This window comes from Petaurus breviceps, unplaced genomic scaffold, assembly GCF_028583685.1.
Source record: "Petaurus breviceps papuanus isolate PSGF00001 unplaced genomic scaffold, PetGlider_PUasm1.0 90617, whole genome shotgun sequence".
Classification (NCBI taxonomy): Eukaryota; Metazoa; Chordata; class Mammalia; order Diprotodontia; family Petauridae; genus Petaurus; species Petaurus breviceps.
Genome location: NW_027187287.1, coordinates 4,495,923 through 4,516,827, shown reverse-complemented (window position 1 = coordinate 4,516,827; position 20,905 = coordinate 4,495,923). Strand labels below are relative to the sequence as shown.

The following is a 20,905-nucleotide window of genomic DNA, read 5'->3' as shown; positions in this document are numbered from 1 at the left end:
TCCAGCAGCTAAGAAAACCCCAGCATTTGGGACGGAGCTCCCCTGTCTGGTGGCAGAGTCCTACTGTGGCAAAAAGCCCAGGGGTCAAGTGACTGAGGGGCGACATGACCAGGCAAAGGAATCAGAGAAGACAGAAGATTCCAACATTAGACTCCTGTTTTGGGGACAAAAAGGAGCAAAGCATGGAACCAGAGGAAGACAGGGAAGTCAGAACTCCCGCACCAAAAGCTTCAAAGGAAAATACAAGCTGGTTACAGGCCATAGAGGACCTTAAGAAGCAGATAAGAGAAGTGGAGGAAAAATTGGGAAGAGAAATGAGAACAATGCAAGAAAATTATGAAATGAGAGTCAACAGCCTGACTCAGGAAAATAACACCTTAAAAAATAGACTAATTCAAATGGCAAAGGACACTCAAAAAGGCATTGAGGAGAAGAATGCCTTAAAAAGCCAAATTTACCAGATGGAAAAAGAATCTCAAAAGCTCACTGAGGAGAATCATTGCTTCAGAATTAGATTGGAGCAAATGGAAGCTAATGACTTTATGAGAAATCAAGATGCTGTCAAACAGATCCAAACAAATGAAAGAATAGAAGGCAATCTGAAATATCTCATGGGAAAAGCCACTGACTTGGAAAATAGATCCAGGAGAGATAATTTAAAAATTATTGGACTATCTGAAATCCATAATCAAACTAAGAACCTAGAAATCATCCTCCAGGAAGTTCTCAAAGAAAACTGCCCTGATGTTTTAGAACCAGAGGGCAAAATAGAGGTTGAAAGGATCCACCGATCACCTCCTGAAAAAGATCCCAAGAAGAAAACTCCTAGGAATATTATAGCCAGGTTCTGGAATTCCCAGATTAAGAAGAGAATATTACAAGCAGCCAGGAAGAAACAATTTGAATATTATGGAAACAAAATCAGGATAACCCAGGATCTGGCAGCTTCTACACTGAGGGATCGAAGGGCTTGGAATATGATATTCCGGAGGTCAAAGGAGCTGGGATTAAAACCAAGAGTCACCTACCCAGCAAAACTGAGTGTAATGTTTCAGGGGAAAATATGGTCATTCAGTGGAATAAAGGACTTTCAAGCATTCTTGCTGAAAAAACCAGAGTTGAATAGAAAATTTGACATCCAGTTACAAGACACAAGAGAAGCTTGAGAAGGTAAACAGGGAAAAGAAATCATAAGCCACTTATAAAAGTTGAACTATTAACATTCCTACATGGAAGAACAATAATTATAACTGATGAACCTTTTGTCAGTATGAAAATAGTTGAAGGGAATAGAAATATATATGAGAGTATATGGGCATATGAATACATATGTGAATGTGTGTATATATGTTTACAGGTATACATAGATAGAGGGCACAGGACCAATTTAACAGGAAGGAATGATACTTAAAAGGTGAAATTAAGAGGTGAGAAAGGGATATAATGAGAGGAGATGGGGAGAGACAGAATGAGGTAAACTATCTCAAAGAAGAGGCAAGGGAAAAGGGTTACAATGGAGGGGAAGAATAGGAAGGCAAAAGGGAATGAGTCAACCTTATTCTTATTGAATTTCACTTGGGGACGGAATGAAATACACACCAAATAGAGTATCTCACCCTACAAGAGAGTAAGGGGGAAGGGGATCAGAGGGGGGATGATGGAATGGAGGGCAGGCTGGGGGTGGGAGGGAAGTTGGAAGTATCCACTTTTGAAAAGGGACAGGATCAAAGTAGAGAATAGAACAAGTGGGAGGTGGGATAGGAGGGAGGGAAATATAGTCAGTCTTTTACAATATATCTACTATGTTATTGTTTTGCATTAGCTACACATGTACAACCTATACTGAACTGCTTATCTTCCCAGTAAGGGTGGGTGACAAGGGAGGAAGGGAATGAATCTTTAATTCAAAATTTTTAAATCAAATGTTAAAATATATACTATTATTCATACTATTTTACATGTAATTGGGAAATAAGATATACAGGCACTGGGGCATAGAGATCCACCATGCCCTACTGGAAAAGTCAAAAGGGGTATGGGAGAAAATATGGGAGAGAGCAGATTGGAGGAGGGGATATCCTGTGGGACTGCTATTTTGGGGCGGTGGGTAGGAGAAAAACGGGGAGAAATTTTGTAATTCAAAATCTGGCAGAAATGAATGATATAAATCAGAAGTGGTCTAAAGAATGTAGACTTAAACTAGTGAATCTGCCCTCTTTGTATTCATATAGACTCCTTGGCAATTTCCTTATTGCCCTTTTGGAGGGCAACAGTTCAGAAATTAACAGGTATTATTTATGTCATTGGCAAAGTATCCTTCTAAGCTGGATAACAACAGAAAGGTGGTCAGGATTTCTGACTCACAAGGTACCACATTGTGCATTGTTCTCTCATCCTTCATCACACTGGGGATCCAGAAGACAACACTTACAATGACCAAACTTAGGGATTACAAAAAGTGATGGACTTGCCCTTAGACACAGCCTGAGTTCCCTCTGGGGCTGCAGTACCTCCTAGGCTACTTTCTTAGGGTTAGCCTTTCCTCACCAATGATTTTATAGTTGTTCAGTGCTCATGCCTCTCCCCACGGCCAGGAAGAGGCTGTGCCTCTTGGTACCAGTAGCCCTAATTAGAAAGTGTGTCCTCCTTAAACCTTCCAGGAGAGAGAAATATGAAGGCCCCAACTGTTTTTTGTGATTGATTACAGCAGATCAAACTGGAGAAAATCATTGTCCATAAATAGAGGAATCATACTAGAAAACTAGGACCTTTCAAACTGCCACACAGAGCTTTGTCCACCTAACTTAATCAGTGCTGTAATGGCAGTATCCATCTCAGGACTTGCCAGGTTTATCTTGTCACATGGGCCGTAAACAAGTTGACAAATGTAAATACTTTGGAGGCACTTATCATCAACACCGGTGTCAGTCTGCTTGCTTCCTGTTCTGCAGCAGACTTTAAGGTGCCAGGCAATCCAAAATAACAATCAGTTGGACTCACAAGATAAATATATAAGCTGTCAGCTAAGCTGTGAAGCCCAGCATTTCCTGTACCAGAATGAAACGATCGATTAGTCTCTGAGCCTTGCCATTACTGGTGTTCAGAGAGAGGAGATTAGTAAGAATCCTAAGCCAGCTTCAGCACGTAGTCAACATGACTTCTTGAACATTCCCACCAAAACATAGGTGAATTTGCCAAACTTCTTGCTTCCTATTTTATATGTGACAGGAGTGATTGCAGCATTGATTCTCTTGATGTGCACTATCAAAGTGTACTTACTCTTTTGTATCTAAGAAGCAATAAAACCATTTTTCCAAGTAGGTCCTACTAGATGTCAGTTTACGTCTGCATACCCATGTGCCCACCAATCTAGATATGCACACAGATGGAAGAGAGGGATGGAGTTCAGTTTTATGGACTGAGTACTTAGTTCATGAATCTAGGTTGCAATCTAAGAAAAAATTCCCTTGTGTCTTTCTATGTATGCTGTAATGACACATCTGAACATTCCTGAATTTTCCTTCTGTTTATTTTTTGCAGAAGCCTTCTTCCATATCCTACTTTTTTCCCCTTAAAGTCTACCATCTTGTTTAATTTGTGGAACTAGAGAAGTGTTGTATATTTAGAAAAGATACTTTTTTCTTTACTTGAATTATGTCCAGGATTTTGAAAATAGATCTTTTGTATTCTTTTTTTGGCAGGGGGGAAGGCAAGGCAATTGGGGTTAAGTGACTTACCCAAGGTCATACAGCTAGTGAGTATGTCAAGTATCTGAGGCCAGATTTGAGCTCAGGTGCTCCTGACTCCATGGAGGTGCTCTATTTCACTGCGCCACCTAGCTTGCCCCCAATCTTTTGCATTCTTTAAGACAGTTTCATAATATAGACATGGAGATAGTTCTAAGTATATCCTAGGCTTTTCAGCTAGCCAAAGCTCTTTTTCCCTGTCTCTTACCTTACCTCTTGTTGGGTAATAAAATCTTAAGGCTTGGGGACGAAGTGCTTGGGTTCAACCTAATACTTTATTTTCTCTATACACATCTTCACTTCTATTATCATGACTATTATTGATTGATTGACAACTGTGTATACACCAGGGTCTATAAGAAAGAAGGAAGACATATTCCTGGTTCTAGGAGTTCCCAGTATAAATTGGAGCAATAGCTAAGAGAAAAAGTACAGGATTTTTTAAAAAGTAAACCACAGTGGTATATCTCTGGGCATTTTTATCTGTTTTTTACAGTGTTCTTCCCCCTAGAAACTTGATTCGTTGATGCTGCCATCTCTACTAAGAAAGTTTTCAAGAATTACTTAGAAAGGCTAGTGAAGATCAAAATGACTGAGAAAAGGAGTTTGCTTCCAGAATGGGGGGAAGTTGGGAGAGGAAGATTTAATGAAGGCACCTGAGAGACATACCTCTAGGAAGAAGTTTCCTCATCCCTATAAATGAGGCATTTAAATTAGATGATCTAGGGGCGGCCAGGTAGCACAGCGAGTAAGAGCACCGGCTCAAGGGTTGAGAAGACCTGGAGATCGAATCCCGGGCTCAGACACTTAGCACTCACCCAGAAACACCTGGCCGTGTAACCTTGAGAAAGTTACTTAACCCCAATTGCTTAGGGGCGGCCAGGTGGCTCAGCGAATAAGAGCACCGGCTCTAGTGTCGGGATGACCTGGATCAAATCCAGGCTCAGATACTCAGCACCACACGCAGAAATAATAACTGGCCGTGTAACCTTGAGCAAGTTACTTAACCCCAATTGCTTAAAAAAATAAATAAATAAATTAGATGATCTCTAGGGGCAGCTAGGTGGTGCAGTGAATAGAGCACCAGCCCTGGAGTCAGGAGGACTTGGGTTTGGATCTGGCCTCAGACACTTAACACACACACACACACACACACACACACACACACAAATTAGCCATGTGACCCTGGGCAAGTCACTTAACCCCATTTACCTGCCAAAAAGCAATCAATCAACCAATAAATAAATAAATTAGATGATCTCCCCATCTCTAGTATTCTGTGGTTCTGTCAACAAAGTGAGAAAAGATCATATGAAAATGCAGAACTGGAAAGGACTTCATAAGATATCCCATCCCATCCTTCACTTTACAGATGAATGGAACTGAGGTAGCTTGCCCAAAGTTCTACCAACCCTGATATCAGAGGTAGAATTCAAACCTGGAACCTCAGATTCCATTGCTAGTTCTCATTCTGCTGTATCACTGGGAATAGGAATAAAACATTTCATAGAATAAGATGAGAGTAGATATTTTGATGGTGAGAATTTTGAAATTGGAGTCAAGAAGACTGGTTTTTTGTTCATTGTTTTTGGAAATTGTATTCCCCTATTCATCCAGGCTGGAAGTGCAGCACCCACTTAAGGGCCCAATCCCACCTGTTCCATTTCCAACCTGGGTGAGTTCACTCCTTACACAGCCTCATAATCCCCCACTTCTCAGGGCTCACCGTATTGTCTTTCAAAGTTTGTGGTATTTTTTTTACAATGGTGGTATTGTTTTATAAATTGTTCTCCTTGTTCCTCTCATTTCAGGCTGCATCAGTTTATATAAGTTTCACCTAAACTGACCCTTTCATTATTTCTTATGACACAACAGTATTTTATTATATTCATATACCATAATTGGTCCAGCCACTCCCCAATTGATGATTACCCCTCATAGTCTACAATTCTTTATCACTACAAAAAAGAGCTGCTATAAAGAATGTTGTGCATATGGACCATTTCGCTCTTTCTTTGATCTCTTTGGGGTATAGACCTAGTAGTGGTATTGCTGGATCAAAGGGTATGCACAATTTAGTAGTTTTTTGGGGGGGTGGGGGGAGGAATTCCAAATTCCTTTTAAAAATGAACATATATTCACTGCTTAGCCAGTGGTGGACTAATGTACCTCTTTTCCTACAATCTCCTCCAACATTTGTCATTTTCCTTTTGTGTTAACTTTGCCAATCTGAGAGTGAGTAGAAGTTCAGAGTTACTTTGCACTATATGAATGCTAACTATCATTCTTATTGTCGCCACTAACAGATCAGTGTCAACATAGGTGAATATCTTTAGAGGTGCACCTCAAGGTTCTTTCCTCAGATGTCTTATGCAATATGTTATTCAGTGAGTAACTGGGATGAAGACACTGATGACATGCTGTAGCAGCAAGCACCCCAAGCACGTCCTCAGGGTTTGCAGCTACCACAGGTTCTTGGATCTGCTTTGATAAAGGAAAGCAACTCAAAATGGGTTAACAAGCTTACTTTAATCAGTCAGACATATATCGTTTACCTTGTTCAGGGGAAAAAGGTCAGCACCCCAAACTTCAAAATATACAGACAGAATTATCAAGACATTAACAGATCAAGTAGACAGCTTTCCAAACTGTCCAACCATTACATCCATACCCAGTCAACATCTGGGTTTCCAAATCTGGGTTTTTCAAAGCCGGGGGACTCTCAACAACGGCTTCCCAGAATTCAGATCAAATCACAGAACACTTCTCAAAGGGGGTCCCAAAACAAAGCTACACATCAGGGCTTATAGAGCCTTCTCCTGGCTCAGAGAATGTAACAACCTTATTGACCCACTCGCCAATCAAAAAGTATCTACTGAAAAACAAGCCTCCCACCCCAGGCTCCAGGTGCACGTTAGCCTAGGGGCAGGGAAGATCTTTAAATCTGCATTTCCATTACACATGCTTAGTTAATTTGAAAATGACACAAAGTTGGAATAGTAATAGATTCAGGATCAAAAAACAATTTGATGGCTGAAATGATGGGCTAACAAGATGAAATGTAATTCAGATAAATGTAAAATCCTGTATAACTCAGCAATTAATATGGAAAAAAAACAACTTAGAGATCTTAGTTGTCTTCCAGCTCAGTAAAAGACATACATGACTTGGCTATTCACAAAAGCTAACGCAGCCTTAGGCTGAATTAATAAAAGCATAGTAACCACAAGAAGGAGGAGGATAGCCTCCTCTAGCCAACAAATCCGACTGTCCCTGTCCCCAAGGAGTTTACAGTCTAATAGAGGAAATAAGACATGAACCCAAAGTAGAGAGCATAAGATGAAATACAAAGTGCTAGAATTATTTGGGTAGAAGGCATTCCTGCCTGTAAGGGAAAAAACACACCCAAAAAAACGTGTTGGTGGGACAGGACACCCACTAGGAAGCACCCTGCTTAAGAATCGTTTTCCACTCAGGAGTATGAAAGAGATCTCAACTATTCATGGAAAGCTAAGCTTTCTGTATTTTTACTAATTATGTAAGTATCATTTTAGCTTTTAATAGCTCTCTGCTCTTTATGGGTTCTGTATAAAATTTTAGGTGTGACATGGTCCACTTCCTATTTCTGTCCTCTCAGCTTTTAGTCTACATTTTCTATTTAACAGTTTGCCTCCTGTTTGTGAGAATATGTCAGTGAGAGGTACAAATTACATTAGTACTTCCCTGATGTCTGTGGATTACCCAAAGTTCAGTGTTGATTCTTTTAGTAGTACTTCTTGACTTCTTACATTTCTTTGGTTTTATTCAAAACCAGTAAAACATCAATTAAGAACCTAGTAGGGAGCACTGCAAAACAGACATTGATTCTGCACCTTAGTAGGATTCAGATTTTTCAAGAAAGTCTTCTGAGTTTTCCTAAGTTAAAATAGTTCTGTTTTTTGCTAACAGAATTCTACCTGCACCGATACCCAAGAATTCACCCACACCAAAATCTTGGTGGAAACCTATGAATTCAAATTATAGGATCTTAATTGTTAAAAAAACAATGTTAGAGGTCATCTAGGTCAAACATCCCCCTCTCCACCCTCATGATTCCATTCCTCACATCCCTGACTGGTGCAGGTCATCCGTCCTCAGACAGAACCACTCTGGTTCTTGGGAATGAGCTCTACCAGGGCAGACCATTACATTGTTGGATAACTGTAGAATGGAACTGTTACCTACTTTGAGATCAATGCTAGGCTTCTATTCATGCTGCCCAAGATTTCATTGGCTTTTTTTTTTTCAGTCAGATCAGTACCTAGCCTATAATAAGCACTCTATGAATGTTAGCTGCCAGGAGTAGTGATGCACGTATTACCAGGGAAGCACAGGCTGATGAATCTAATTGAGTGAGCTGCAGTGGGCTTGCCTAATCAGATGTCCGCACTAAATTGGACATCAATAGAGACAGCTAGATGGTAAGTGTGAAGAGCACTGGACCTACAGTTAGGAAGACCTGAGTTCAAGTCCAGCCTCAGATACATACTAGCTATGTGATCCTGGGCAAATCACTTAACCTGTTTGCTTCAGTTTCTTTAACTGTAAAATGAATAACAACTTCCCAGGGTGGTTAGGATCAAATGAGACAATATTTATAAAGCACTTAGCACAGTTCCTAGCACGTGGTGGGTGGTAATAAAAATGTTTATTATGGGGCAGCTAGGTGATGCAGTGAATAGAGCACTTGCCCTGAAGTCAGGGGGACCTGAGTTCAAATCTGGCCTCACTTTAACACTTACTAGTCATGTGACCTTGGGCAAGTCACTTAACCCCAATTGCACTGCCTTCCTCAAAAAAATTTTTATTACCCTCTGAGAGCAGAGGACCACCAGCTTACTTAAGGAGGAGTGAATCAGCCCAAATCAGAAATGGATGAGGTCAAAGGTCCCATGCCAGTAGTGGGATTGGCCTATGAGTACCCTCTGCACTTCTACCCAGGGCAAGACAGGTAGACCTGGTCTTTAAAAATAAGAAAAGGTTTTTGTGTGTTTCATTCCCTGGGATTGCCTGTTAGATAACAATTAATACTGACCATCTTTGACCTTGCTTTTAAGACCCTTTTCCCATTTACACATCACTCATATCTTGACATCCCCCACCCCACACACATATACATACCTTATTCCATAAGTATGAACCAAGTACCTGTTTTTTCCCCATTCATTTTATCAGCATCATCAGAAGGCCTAATTCATTTCATTCATTCCCCATAATTTCCTCAGGCTCTGTTGAGGCCTAGGAAAGTCATCTCTTCCTGAACACAAAGTTAAGAGTAAAGGAGTTATTCTTCACAAATAACTCTATCTAGCAGTGTCCAGTTCTAGAAGTCTTTAGAAGATTTCATGTTCTCCATCTCAGCTCTATGAGGTCAGGCAGCAATGCATTAGAAATGAAAAACATTTTATTTAAAGTATACATTTTTCCTCCAAGGTAGTAGAACCTGCCAGCCAACCATGCTTTGAAGTTTATCTCCAATTTCTCAGGCCAAGAATTCTTTTCGTATGTGAAGAAACTTGTGATTAGAACTCTATCCAGGAAAGCATCAAATATGAGGTCAGCCTACCTCCCAGCACCAGAAGTGAAAGATAATTGATAATTACTCTGCCTTCAAAAGAAAACCATTTAAGCACCTTCTAGGGAAACTCTCAGCTAGTATGTGAGCCCTTTAAAATGAAACATATAGAGAATGATTTTATCAGTTAAGATTGTATGGAGATGGTTATGTTTTGTACAAGTCTTGATGACCTGAGTATATAGTATGTCCTGAAGTAAATATCTTTGGGGGCTAATTTAGGGATATTTATGTATGGAGGAATACAGAAGTGTGGCTATTTCACTTGCCAGTTTGCCCATCTACCAAATAGTAGAATGGTTTCAGGCCCTTCTAAAAGGAAATGAGGTGTCATCCTGGTACATTTTACCCATTTCAAAGACTGCTCACAATGGCTTTTATGACATATCCACTCAGTTGATCCATCTTATCATTTTTACCACTTCAACATCTCTCTACTCAGACTGCAATCACTCTCTTCTAGGTCCTTATTATCTCCCACCTGGATGATTGCAAAGGCCTTCTAATAGATTTCCCTTCTTCTGTTCTCTCACTTCTTCAATCCATCTACACAGTGGCCAAAGTGATGGTATAGTACAAAAGCACAGGTCTGACCATGCTACTGCTTTGATCAAGAAGCTATTAGGGTTGCATCCAGAGAAAGAACTAGAAACAACTGAGTCTATATCCAGGTGGAAGCAAAATACCTGATCTTTTTCCTTTTCTTGTTTGGTTTTATGTCCTCTTTACCATTTTTCATTCCATCTGATACAATCCGTCTTTATAACCTGACTAATGTATAATGTGAAAGTATTTACAGATCCTCTACTTGACTATATGCCGTCATGGGGGGAAGAGGAGGGAAGGGGACAAAATGTGAAACTCAAGGAATTGTGGAATTGAATCATGTAAACTAAAAGTAAACAAACAAATCAATTTTTAAAAATTTAAAAAAAGAAATTTATATAATCATATAATAATTTTATATGTTATATATTTTGCACCTTATAATCTTATAATAAAATATTTTTATTTTTCCACTTTAAAAAAAAAAAGAAGCTATTAGGTTAAAAATCCAGTCTCCTAGCTTTAGCATTTAAAATTCTTTTAAGGTCCATTGAAAGCTGGCTTGCTAGCCATCAGGCTTTCAGGCTAATTATGCATTACTCCACCTAACACACTACTCTCCAGGCAAACTGGCTACATTTACTGTATGAGCATATTATAATCCTCTAGTAAAATATAAGTTCCTTGAGGGGATAGACCATCTCAAAAATGTGTGTGTGGATATATGTGTGTCCAGCACCCAACACAGTATCTGACACATAGTAGATACTTAATGAATCCTTGTTGGTCCTTCATTTGATTACCCACAAAAGTTGAAATTCCATTCTAGAGGATTTTTTTCTGGAGAGCTAAAAGAGAGTAAGTCCAATTGCTGCCTCAACAAGTTCCCTTATAATTGTAGGGAGTTGGGGGAAGGCGGTAATTAGGAATTGTTCCATTCTATGAGATCAGATACTTCAGAAGAAATATGCAGTATTTAAATGTTTATTCACACACAACAGTCCATTTGCTGAGTGTTTGGTAATATTTTCTTGAGTTATCAAACCAGCCAAACCATGGCTCCATGAAAATGGAGGACCTGTGTGTTACTTTGTTTAGGCTGGCATGATTGAGACTAGGCAGCAACATATTACTAACAAAGAGCTATGTAAGAGAAGTGGTATAAAAATCATTATCCAAGAAAAAATGTATGACCAGAAAAGAAAGCAGGTCAGTCATGAGCCCAAAGAGAATGATAACTGATGGGACAGATGATGTATTACAGTAGTAGCTATGATTGTCAAGAGATCTAGAGGAAAAGCCCCAACATGCCGGGTAAGCCCACAGTGTAGGACTTCGGAAGAAAATGGACTTAAGGATCACCTACTGAGAAGACATGGATGGAATATGATCCATGCCATTAGAGGAAGACCCCATCTCCTTAAGATCTCAGGTCCATCAAAGTATCAAATATGAGGTTGCTATCTCCTGTCTCTTAAACCAGTTCATTTCTTCTAGGACTTCCTTGAACCTGAAAGTCTAGCAAAGTCATTCTATTTTTTTTTTTCTGTCTTAGGCTCTTTACCCCAAACAGTTCTAGCACTTAGCACAGTGCCTGGTACACAGTTAGCATTTAATAAGTACTTGTTGACTTGTTGATATGTTCATTATGGGAGTCCAAACTTTTATAAATTTTATAAATAACAAATAAAAGGGTATGTTTGCCCTTCTTTGGGATCTAGATCCTGAACTCAGAAAATAAATTTTGTCTTAGTTCATGAGGTTTCTGGAAATGTTTGACTAAATGCCCTAATTGCCTTCCCAAGGCTTGCTTTCACCTATGATTCTCCAAATCAGTGCTCAGTGAATTCTCCATGTAACGCATACTTACTCTTTGTTTCTATTTAGGAGCAGGTATGGTGGTGGATTGGGAGCAAGAGACCGGCCTCCTCATGACCTCAGGAGATGTACGGATTATCCGAATCTGGGACACAGATAGAGAGATGAAAGTGCAGGTAAAGAATGCTGTGCTTGTCTCTGCTCGTGGAGCATGTCAGCCTCCTCTTATTGCCATTCTTTTAGAACCCTGGTATTTTTCCCAATTCCAGTGCTGCCAAAGACATTCTATCAGCTATTTTCCTAAAATGTTTCAGATTCAGGGTGTTAGGTCATTGGTTGTAGAATCATAGATCCAGATCTGGAAGGAACCTTCAAGGTCGTCTCGTCCCACTCCCCCATTTTATAGTTGAGGAAAAGTGAGGCCTAGGAAGTGTATGTAACTTTCCTAAAGTCATATAAGTAATTAGCCTTAGAATCAGGATTTGAACTCAGATCCTCTCTTTCCAAATCCAGCCTTCTTTCCACTGTACCTCACAGATAATGTGGATCATTTTCTCAATTTTCTTCTTTTTTTCCCAAAAGTTCAACTCTACCTTCAAATCTTTCTTAAGGTCCCTCTTCTATTTGTGATTATAGAGAAATAGTTTCTACTCTTCCAAGCAATGTATGATCACCAAAAGGGAGTTGTGGTAAAACTTAAATTATTTCAGGGGAGGAGTCAACTTCTGCAGGAAGAAAGCCTTCACTACTGGGGACAAATGAAGGCTAGACTTCAAAGCTTTTAGAAATTAATTACCCCTGGATGAACATTAATTATGACACTTTGACCCTGCATTGCAGCATAATTAAGCCTATGCTAATCCTAATTATTTCCAAATATTATTTTATCTGTGTAAATTAGGGAACATCAGAAATCAGTAGGGTGAAAATATTTTAAATTAGAATGATTAATTATTCGACTGTGTGCTTCTGAAAACATTTTTTATTTTCAGTTTTAATAGAGAGAGATAGAAAGAGAGAGAGAGAAGTAAATTAGTTTTGCTCAAGACACCCTGGAAAGTTGACAGAGAGCCAAGAAGGGAGGGAAGAGAGTTAGTGCAGGTCTGGTCAGAAGCAGTGGAGGGAGGGGAGCCAGATGCTGCTCTTAGAATAGTGCTTTTGATGGCTTTAGGGTTGCAAGGGTTTCCTTTGTCCCCAGAACTCCATGAGATGAGAATTTTTCTGAGGACGAGATTTTTTTCCTAGGGGAAAATAGTTGTTTTCCAGGCATTCTCAACTTACATCCTTGACCAGCTTGGATCCCCAGCTAAGATGTTTGATTAGACAAAACCCTGACATTGTCAGAGAGGAACGGGTATAGCGCATGTGCTCCCAAAACCAAAATAGAATGGAGGTGTGAAGTGAGCTAATGCAATGTGAGGAGGGCCTGATTATTTTCCAGTTGTTAGAAGCTGCCCTTCCTTTTGTAGCTGTTAAATTAAAACTATTTTTCTTCCTTACCGTTATTTCCTTTCTGCAGCAGGCAACATTCTCATTGGTGGCCACATGTGCACCTGGTGGGGAGCTGCAGCCCACAGAACTACCACCTAGGGCACTGGGGCCACAGCACCACCTTTACACTCTGCATTCTCATCCTCTGGACACCTTTGACCTTCTATTTTGGAGCTTATCATCTTTTGTTTCACACTCCCTCTTGTTATTAAATCACTGCCAGTGGAGCTGCACATCTCTAATTGGCATCTTTTTCTGGAGAAGTTGTTATTCCCGTTAGGTAAATGTTCCCTTGAAATGACAGATTTTTTTTTCTTAGTAAAATACAATTCCTATACTGAGGAAGTAGACCTCATCCACAGAGAGACTTGACTTCCCTAGAAGTTCCATTTCAGCTTTGTTTGAAAGGCCTCTGCTAAGGCATAGAACAGATCGAGAAACAGAAAGCCTTCCTCAACCAATTGATGATTTTATCTGTTTGAGTTTTCCCTTCCTATCCCCTGGTAGTATTTTCTTTCATAGAGATATAAGGATGCTAATTACAGATCTGTACTCAGGTTTGATGCATTAAAAAAATGGGAGCTCCTATCTCTTGCTTTTCATATATGTTAGATTTCTTTTTCTATATATCTGTTAGTTGCAAAATCTTTTTATATTACTGAAAGCATTTTTCTCTCTTGTGGCTCATTTTTTTTTGTCTTCTGCTCTTTCCTATCAAGCATTTATCACCACTCCTGCCCTTCCAGCAGCATTTATGACCATCAGGAAGGGAGGGGGAGGAATGCTTTATAGGAAGGAAAATTCCTCCTGGAGATTTTCCTTAACTAATTAGAAGTTTTAAGAGGAGATAACAAGGCTTCTTCCCTGCAAATGTGCTTTGTCTTTCTTTTTAGGAAGGGGGTAATATGTTGTTAGAAAGTTTAATTGGACCTGAAAGACAGTCATTGCTAGATTGTGTCTGTGAGCTTCATGGTCTCCTGGGAGATGCATGTTCATAGCTTTTCTTTTCCAGACTGGTGGAGCTGAAGTACAATTGACCTATCTTTCATACTGTGGGGACGAGTGCCTTTGTGCTCTTAAGAGTTTTCTTACTTTTCCCTTCTACTCCTAGGCTCCTCAAGACCTCTCTGGATGGACATTACATCCCCGAATTTCACACAACAGGGGAGGGAGAGGGGTTTCAGTCAATAAATACATGTTATTTTTGGAAAGACTGATAGGGGATTAATCAGATAGCTCCTTCAGCATTCTCAAGAAGCCCCTGGTAATACTGCTTATGCAAGGACTCTACTTAGATGCTCTGTAGTTGTCTACATTGTGATCTCTCTTTTTGTTCCTTAGGATATCCCTACGGGTGCAGACAGCTGTGTGACAAGCCTCTCCTGTGACTCTCACCGCTCACTCATTGTGGCTGGCCTTGGCGATGGTTCCATTCGGGTCTATGACAGGAGGATGGCACTCAGTGAATGGTAACTCACCACAGCCTGCCCACTCTCCTGCCCTCAGCTGTTAGGGGTTTTTTCCTGCTAGGCTCACTCCCAACTGGTACCATGGAAACTCGGTCAGTTCAGTGGCATGTTTCTTTTGTATTTCTAGGGCCTGCTGTCCTCAGGTACTCACTTCACAGCTCCCAAAGATGCTAAAATGGAGCATTTAGAAAGACAGGACAGTTCAGAAAACTGGCCACGTAGATTCCCTGTCTGAGAGGTTGCTGGTCAGAACTTCAAGTGCTCAGTCTGCTGTTCTTTCCCTCCTCCCACTGAAAGGGACATCATACACTTCTTCGCAAAGTTCTGCAAATGGAACACAGCCCTTGCAGTACAACTCTGGAGTATCTGGCCATAAATGTTAGACTGAAAAATCTTGTAGAAGCTATAAGATCTTCAACTCAAAATTCACTTGAAGGCATTTATTAAGAACCTATCATGTGCTCAACTGTAAGAATACACAGATACCAAGAAAAGAGTTCCTTCCCTCTAGGAACTTACCTTCTCATCGGGGTATGTACCCAACATGTCATTACACAGAGAAGCATGATACAAGTTAGGAAGTGAATGGGACAATGGAGAGAAGAGGCAAAATGAGGAACAAAAGATCCCTACAATCTGTGGTAGAGAAGATGCAGTGAAATGAGGAAACCCCTGTAGAAGAAACATAAGGCAGACTTCATGCTTGCCTTGTGGGAACTTTATGATCCAGCTGGAAAGAGATACAACAACATAACACTTAAGTGCTAAACCATGAGGCATTCAGTAATTCATTTCAGTAAACATTTATTAGACACCTACTGCATGCCAGGCACTGCTCTAGGTACTGGGGCCACAAATAAGAACAAGAAAGGCAGTCCCTGCTTTCAAGGGGCTTACCAGTCTAACAGGAGAAAACCAGACACAAAAGGAAGCTGGAAAGTGGGGGATGGGAGCTTCACTAGAACGTGCTTGGTTTAGGGGCATCATGTTCCTAGGAGTTCAAACCAAGTAGAGCTGCAGATGGAAAATGGAGAGTTATCTGAAGAGTCCAGGTGGACATGAGAGTGACTGTATATGCAATTGGAAAGAGAACTTTGGGCTGGACTAATTAAAATTAGTGCAAGCACCACCTTCTTCACGATACCTATTCTTATCCCTCCATCCCTCCTTCCCAAACACGCTGTTCACTCCTGTCCGACTCTTCGTGACCTCATGAACCATGCTCTTCATGGCATTTTCTTGGCAAAGATGCTGGAGTGCTTTGTCATTTCCTTCTGCAGTGGATTAAGGCAAACAGAAGTTAAGCAATTTGCCCAGGGCCACACAGTTAGGAAGTGTCTCAGACTGGATTTGAACTCAGGTCTTCCTTATTCCAGACCCAGAACTCTATCCCCTAGGCCAAACTACTTTATGATTAATGACTCTGTCTTTACTCTCTTTACATTAATTTTCTATGTACTTTTATGTGTCCTTGAATCTTGTTAGAATGTAAGATCCTTATGAAAAGGTATTGTTTCATTCTTTATGTTCATATCCTCAATGCCTAATACAGTGCCTAGTACATAGTAGGTGCTTAATAAAAGTTTGATTGATTGATTAGCCAGGCATAGGGTGGGTATGCCAATCAGTCAGTGAAGTGGGCAACCCACCCACTGTCCCAAGCACTGTGCTAGGTTTTGGGGACACAAAAAACAAGGAAAAAAAAGAAACCGCCTCTATTTCCAAAAAATTTAATAAGAAGTATTTTTGGAGAAAGGTACTAGCAAATGGGAGGATTAGGAAAGTGTTCATGTAGAATGTGACATTAAGAAATTACAAATCCTAAGAGAAGGAAGTGCATTCTAGACTTGGGGAGCAGGCTTTGCCAAGACATGGAGATGAGAGAGAGAGAGAGTTTATTGTGAAACTGAACGTTAGAGAACATGGAGGAGAGTAATGTATGATAAAGTGAGGTTGGATAAGTTGGTACTGAGTAGTGGAGAGCTTTCAAATCCAGCCAGGGATTTTTGTATTTGAGCCTAGAGGTAATAGGCACATTCAAGAAGTTAGGTGGTGACAGGAAGGACAAACCAAGTCTGGACAGGAGCTAGAAGGAAGAGCAGTGCCAAATAAAGGGGAATTTTGAGATAGAGTAGACTGAAGCCAATTTGAAGATGGGCCAAGTTATCAGTAGGAGATGAATCAACAGGTTTCCAAGGGAAGATCATCTTGAAATTAGCATGAATGTGTGGTGGGTGAGATGGTTCGTCTTATGGTACTCTGCACAGGGAGCAAGAAAAGAACAGTAAAACTGCTGCTCTCACTTTTTGTTACACTGCCTGATTGAGGAGCCGCCCTTAGGAAAGCTAAGAAAGAATGGCAAGGGCCGCCAGAAACCTTTGCCACATCACAGCCTCTTGGACCTACGCAGACACTTGCTGGCAAACTCTGAGCCAAACATCAGAACCAAAGGTGACCCTCCAGTCTCTAGACCCCTCAGTTCTCTCCCCAGCCATCACTCTTTTGTTAACCACTCTCTCCTCTTTTCTCTATCCTAAGCCCTTGGTGAACCAGGTCGATTCTATACTGTCCTTGTCTCTTGATTCCCTGGCCTCCTTAACGTATCATGGATCATACCCGGGCAAGCCCCAGCCTTGTATCACTCCCACTATCTGCTGCCTTCATTCCTATACATGTGCTGCTGAATAAAGGTGCAGGAAATCACATGACCATTCTGACCGGGTCCCCTGCAAATTTATGTTACACAACTCCAACTGGGCTCTCACTGCTGCTAGGCAATCCTACTGTACCTCCCTTATCAACTCAATATCCCACTTTCCACAGTGTCTCTTCCAAACCTTCTCATCCCTCCTCAAACTCCCATGGTTCCCCCTCTCCTCACCCTCTCAGCTAAGAATCTTGCCTCATATTTCACCAAAAAAATTGAGGCCATGCACAAAGAGTTCTTCCCCTGCCACCCATATCTCACATACAGACAAAATATCTTCTGCCAGTATTTCCTCCTTCATCCCTCTCTCGCACAAAATGACCCCTCTACCTGCACAATGGATCCCGTTCCATCCTTGTAGATTGCTCCCTCTATCATTCCCACTCTCTCACTTATCTTCAGTCTCTCCCTTTCTGTGGATACTTCCAAGCTCCTTGAGAAAGCAGTCTACAATGGGTGCTTCCTCTTCCTCTCCTCTCACTCTCTTCTTTTTTTTTTTTTAAGCAATCGGGGTTAAGTAACTTGCTCAAGGTTACACGGCCAGTTATTTCTGGGTGTGGTGCTGAGTGTCTGAGCCCGGATTTGATCCAGGTCATCCCGACTCTGGGGCCGGCGCTCCTACTCCCTGAGCCACCTGGCCTCCCCTCTCCCACTCTCTTCTTAACTCTCCACCGCCTTCCAACTTCATCACTCAACAGAAATTGCTTTTTCCAAAATAACCAGTGATCTCTTTAATTGTTAAACACAATGACCTTGTCTCCATCTTCAGCCTTCTTGACCCAGCCTTTGCCACTATCAGTCACCCTCTTCTAGAATATACCAGCTTCTCTAGGCATTTGGCATGACACTCTTTCCTGAGTCTCCTCTGCTGGATCTTCACCCGGGTCAGACCCACGTGGGTGTCCCACAGGGCTCGCTCCCTTCTGGACTCTCTTCTCTTTTCCCTCTAAACTGCTTCTCTTGGTAATCCTGTCAGTTTCCATGGATTCTGTTCTCATCTCCATGCTGAGGATTCTTAAATCCACTAGATCTAATCTCTGCAGGCCTCCAGGCTCACATCTCCAACTGCCTTTCAGACATCTCAAACTGGATGGTTAATTCTAAGGCATCATGTCCAAAACGAATTCATCATCTTTCTCCTTAAATTCTCCCCTCTTCCAGTCTTCCCTGTTACTGTCAAGGGCGCCACCATCCTCTCAGTTCTCCAGGTTTGCAAATGGCTGTCATTCTCAGCTCCTCACTATCACTCATCCCCATCTCCAGTCTGTTGCCAAGGGCTGCTGATTTCACCTTCACAACATCTTTCAAATATGTTCCCTTCTCTTCTCTGACACTGCCACCACCCTAGTACAGGCCCTCATCAGCTCTTGCCTGGACTATTACAATAGCCTTCTGGATGGCCTCCCTACCACAGGTCTGTTCACTGCAGTCCATTCTCCATTCAGCCACCAAAGTGACTTTCCTAAAGTGCATACCTGACCTTGCCATCTCCATATTCAGTAAGCTTCACAGCTCCCCATCATCTCCCTTATCAAATAAAAAAATTCTCTGGTGTACAAATATATTTATAGCATAGTCCCTCCCTGCCTTTCCAGTCTTCTTATGCCTTACAACACCTTCCACCCCCACCACACTGTTGAGTCCAGTGATACTGGCTGTCCTCCGTGCCTGCAATGCCCTCTCTCCTCATCTCTGCTCCCTGGTTTCCCTGGCTTCAAGTCCCAGCTTAAATCTCACCTTCCGCAGGTAAGTTTTCTAGTGCCCTCCCCTTCGTTGCATGTCGTTCTCGCCTTAGATTGCGAGCTCCTGGAGGGCAGGAACCTCTGTTGCCTTTCTTTGTGTCCCCAGCATTTAGCACAATGCCTGGCATGAAGCAGGCACTTAATAAATACTTATTGACAAATTGAATGACTAATCAAAGGCAGATATAAAGAATGAAGATGGCATTTAATTTTTTTAACCTTCAAGTAATCAGCATTTTTATTATTGCCTGGTATTTCAGTGTATAGATATAACATAAAATCACTAATCTTGGCTTCTAAAGCAAGGAAAAGTCTGACCATTTCACTTCTCTGATTTAAAAAAAAAAAAAACGAAAAACCTTCGGTGACCCCTATCTTTCCTCTAGAATAAAATACAAATGCCTCAGCCTGGCAGGTAAAGCCTTTCACACTTACCTTTCCAGATTAATCACTCACCTTCATGAACTTTATGTTCTATCCAAACTAGCTTGCTGGTTATTTCCAGAAGCCAGCACTTCTCTGGTCTGCTCGCCATCTTCACATAAGCATTCATCACTCATGTCTAGAATCTCTAATTCCTACTAACTTCCCACCTCTTTGGGCAGTTTCTTCAAGGCTCCACTTAGATGCCACCCCAGTGAGCTTGCTAGTTCTTGTTCTCTCTCACTCTCTCTCCCTCTGTCTCTGTCTCTCTCTGTCTCCCCTTTCTCCCCCTCTCTCCCCTCCTCAGTTTTCTTTGTCCTCAGCTTATTTGTGTAAATATTGTGTCTTCCACAACCCCCTCCCCCCAAGAACGTAAGCTCCCTGAGGGCTGGGACTGTTTCCTTTTTGTCTATTCATCGTGTCTAGTAAAAGTTTCATAGATGTTTAATGAAAAGTATTGTTCCACTTCATATTTTGAGCATGTATTGCCTCTCTGCCCCAGAATTTCAGTGATTCCCTCCCTTTCCCCACAAGTAAATACCTCAGTCTGATCTTCCAGATCCTTCCCAACTTCCCTGCTATGACTGACTGTCAGTCATGAAAATTCTACTCAGACCAAACCAAAACTCTTTCTCAACAAAATGCTGTGTTCATTGTCACTTCTGAGCCTTTGTCCATGTTGTGTTCACATGCTTTCACCTTCATCTCTGCCTCACCACATTCTATCTACCTACCATCCAAAGCTCAGCTAAAGTCCTACCTCATCCAGGAATCCAGTGGTTTCTCTTTCCTCTCTTGTTCTACAGAACTTTACATTTCATCATGTATTGAATTGAACAAGTATTTACATATTTTTCATATATAGATTTTGTCCCCCTAACTCTCTCTGAAGAGTAAAAGTTCCTTAAAAGCAGAAACTATCTTACATTTCTTTTGTCTCTTGCAATGCTTACCATACATACGTGCTCAATAAATAGTTAAATGAAGGAATGACTGTGTAATCAGAAAATCAAAGAGATCAATTGGTAGTGATATTAGAGACCAGCTAGACCAATTGTCTCATTTTATAGTTTAGGAATCTCAGACCCAAAGCGATTAAATGACTTTGCTAGGGTCACACTGTCAATGAGGTAGAAGCCAAATTTATTGGGAACAGGACCAAAATTGCTTGACTGAGTTTGGCAGTGGGTGAGTGATCATCCAGCATAAAGCTGGATCAGAATTACTTTGAAAAACAATCAAGGGGCAGCTCGGTGGCACAGTGAATAGAGTGTGGGCCCTGGAGTCAGGAGGACCTAAGTTCAAATCCGGCCTCAGACACTTAACACTTACTAGCAGCGTGACCTTGG

The 20,905-nt window shown here is 41.1% G+C and overlaps 1 protein-coding gene across 2 annotated transcripts in view; it reads left to right on the top strand.

The window, feature by feature from the left end:
• Positions 1 to 20,905, top strand: part of RPTOR (regulatory associated protein of MTOR complex 1) — a 528,996-nt gene that overhangs the window by 500,065 nt on the left and 8,026 nt on the right. For both annotated transcript variants that reach the window (XM_069064093.1, XM_069064092.1), the window contains 2 exons: positions 11,794 to 11,900; positions 14,557 to 14,684. In XM_069064093.1, the coding sequence (XP_068920194.1) occupies positions 11,794 to 11,900; positions 14,557 to 14,684 (235 nt within the window). The remainder of the gene's footprint in view (positions 1 to 11,793; positions 11,901 to 14,556; positions 14,685 to 20,905) is intronic.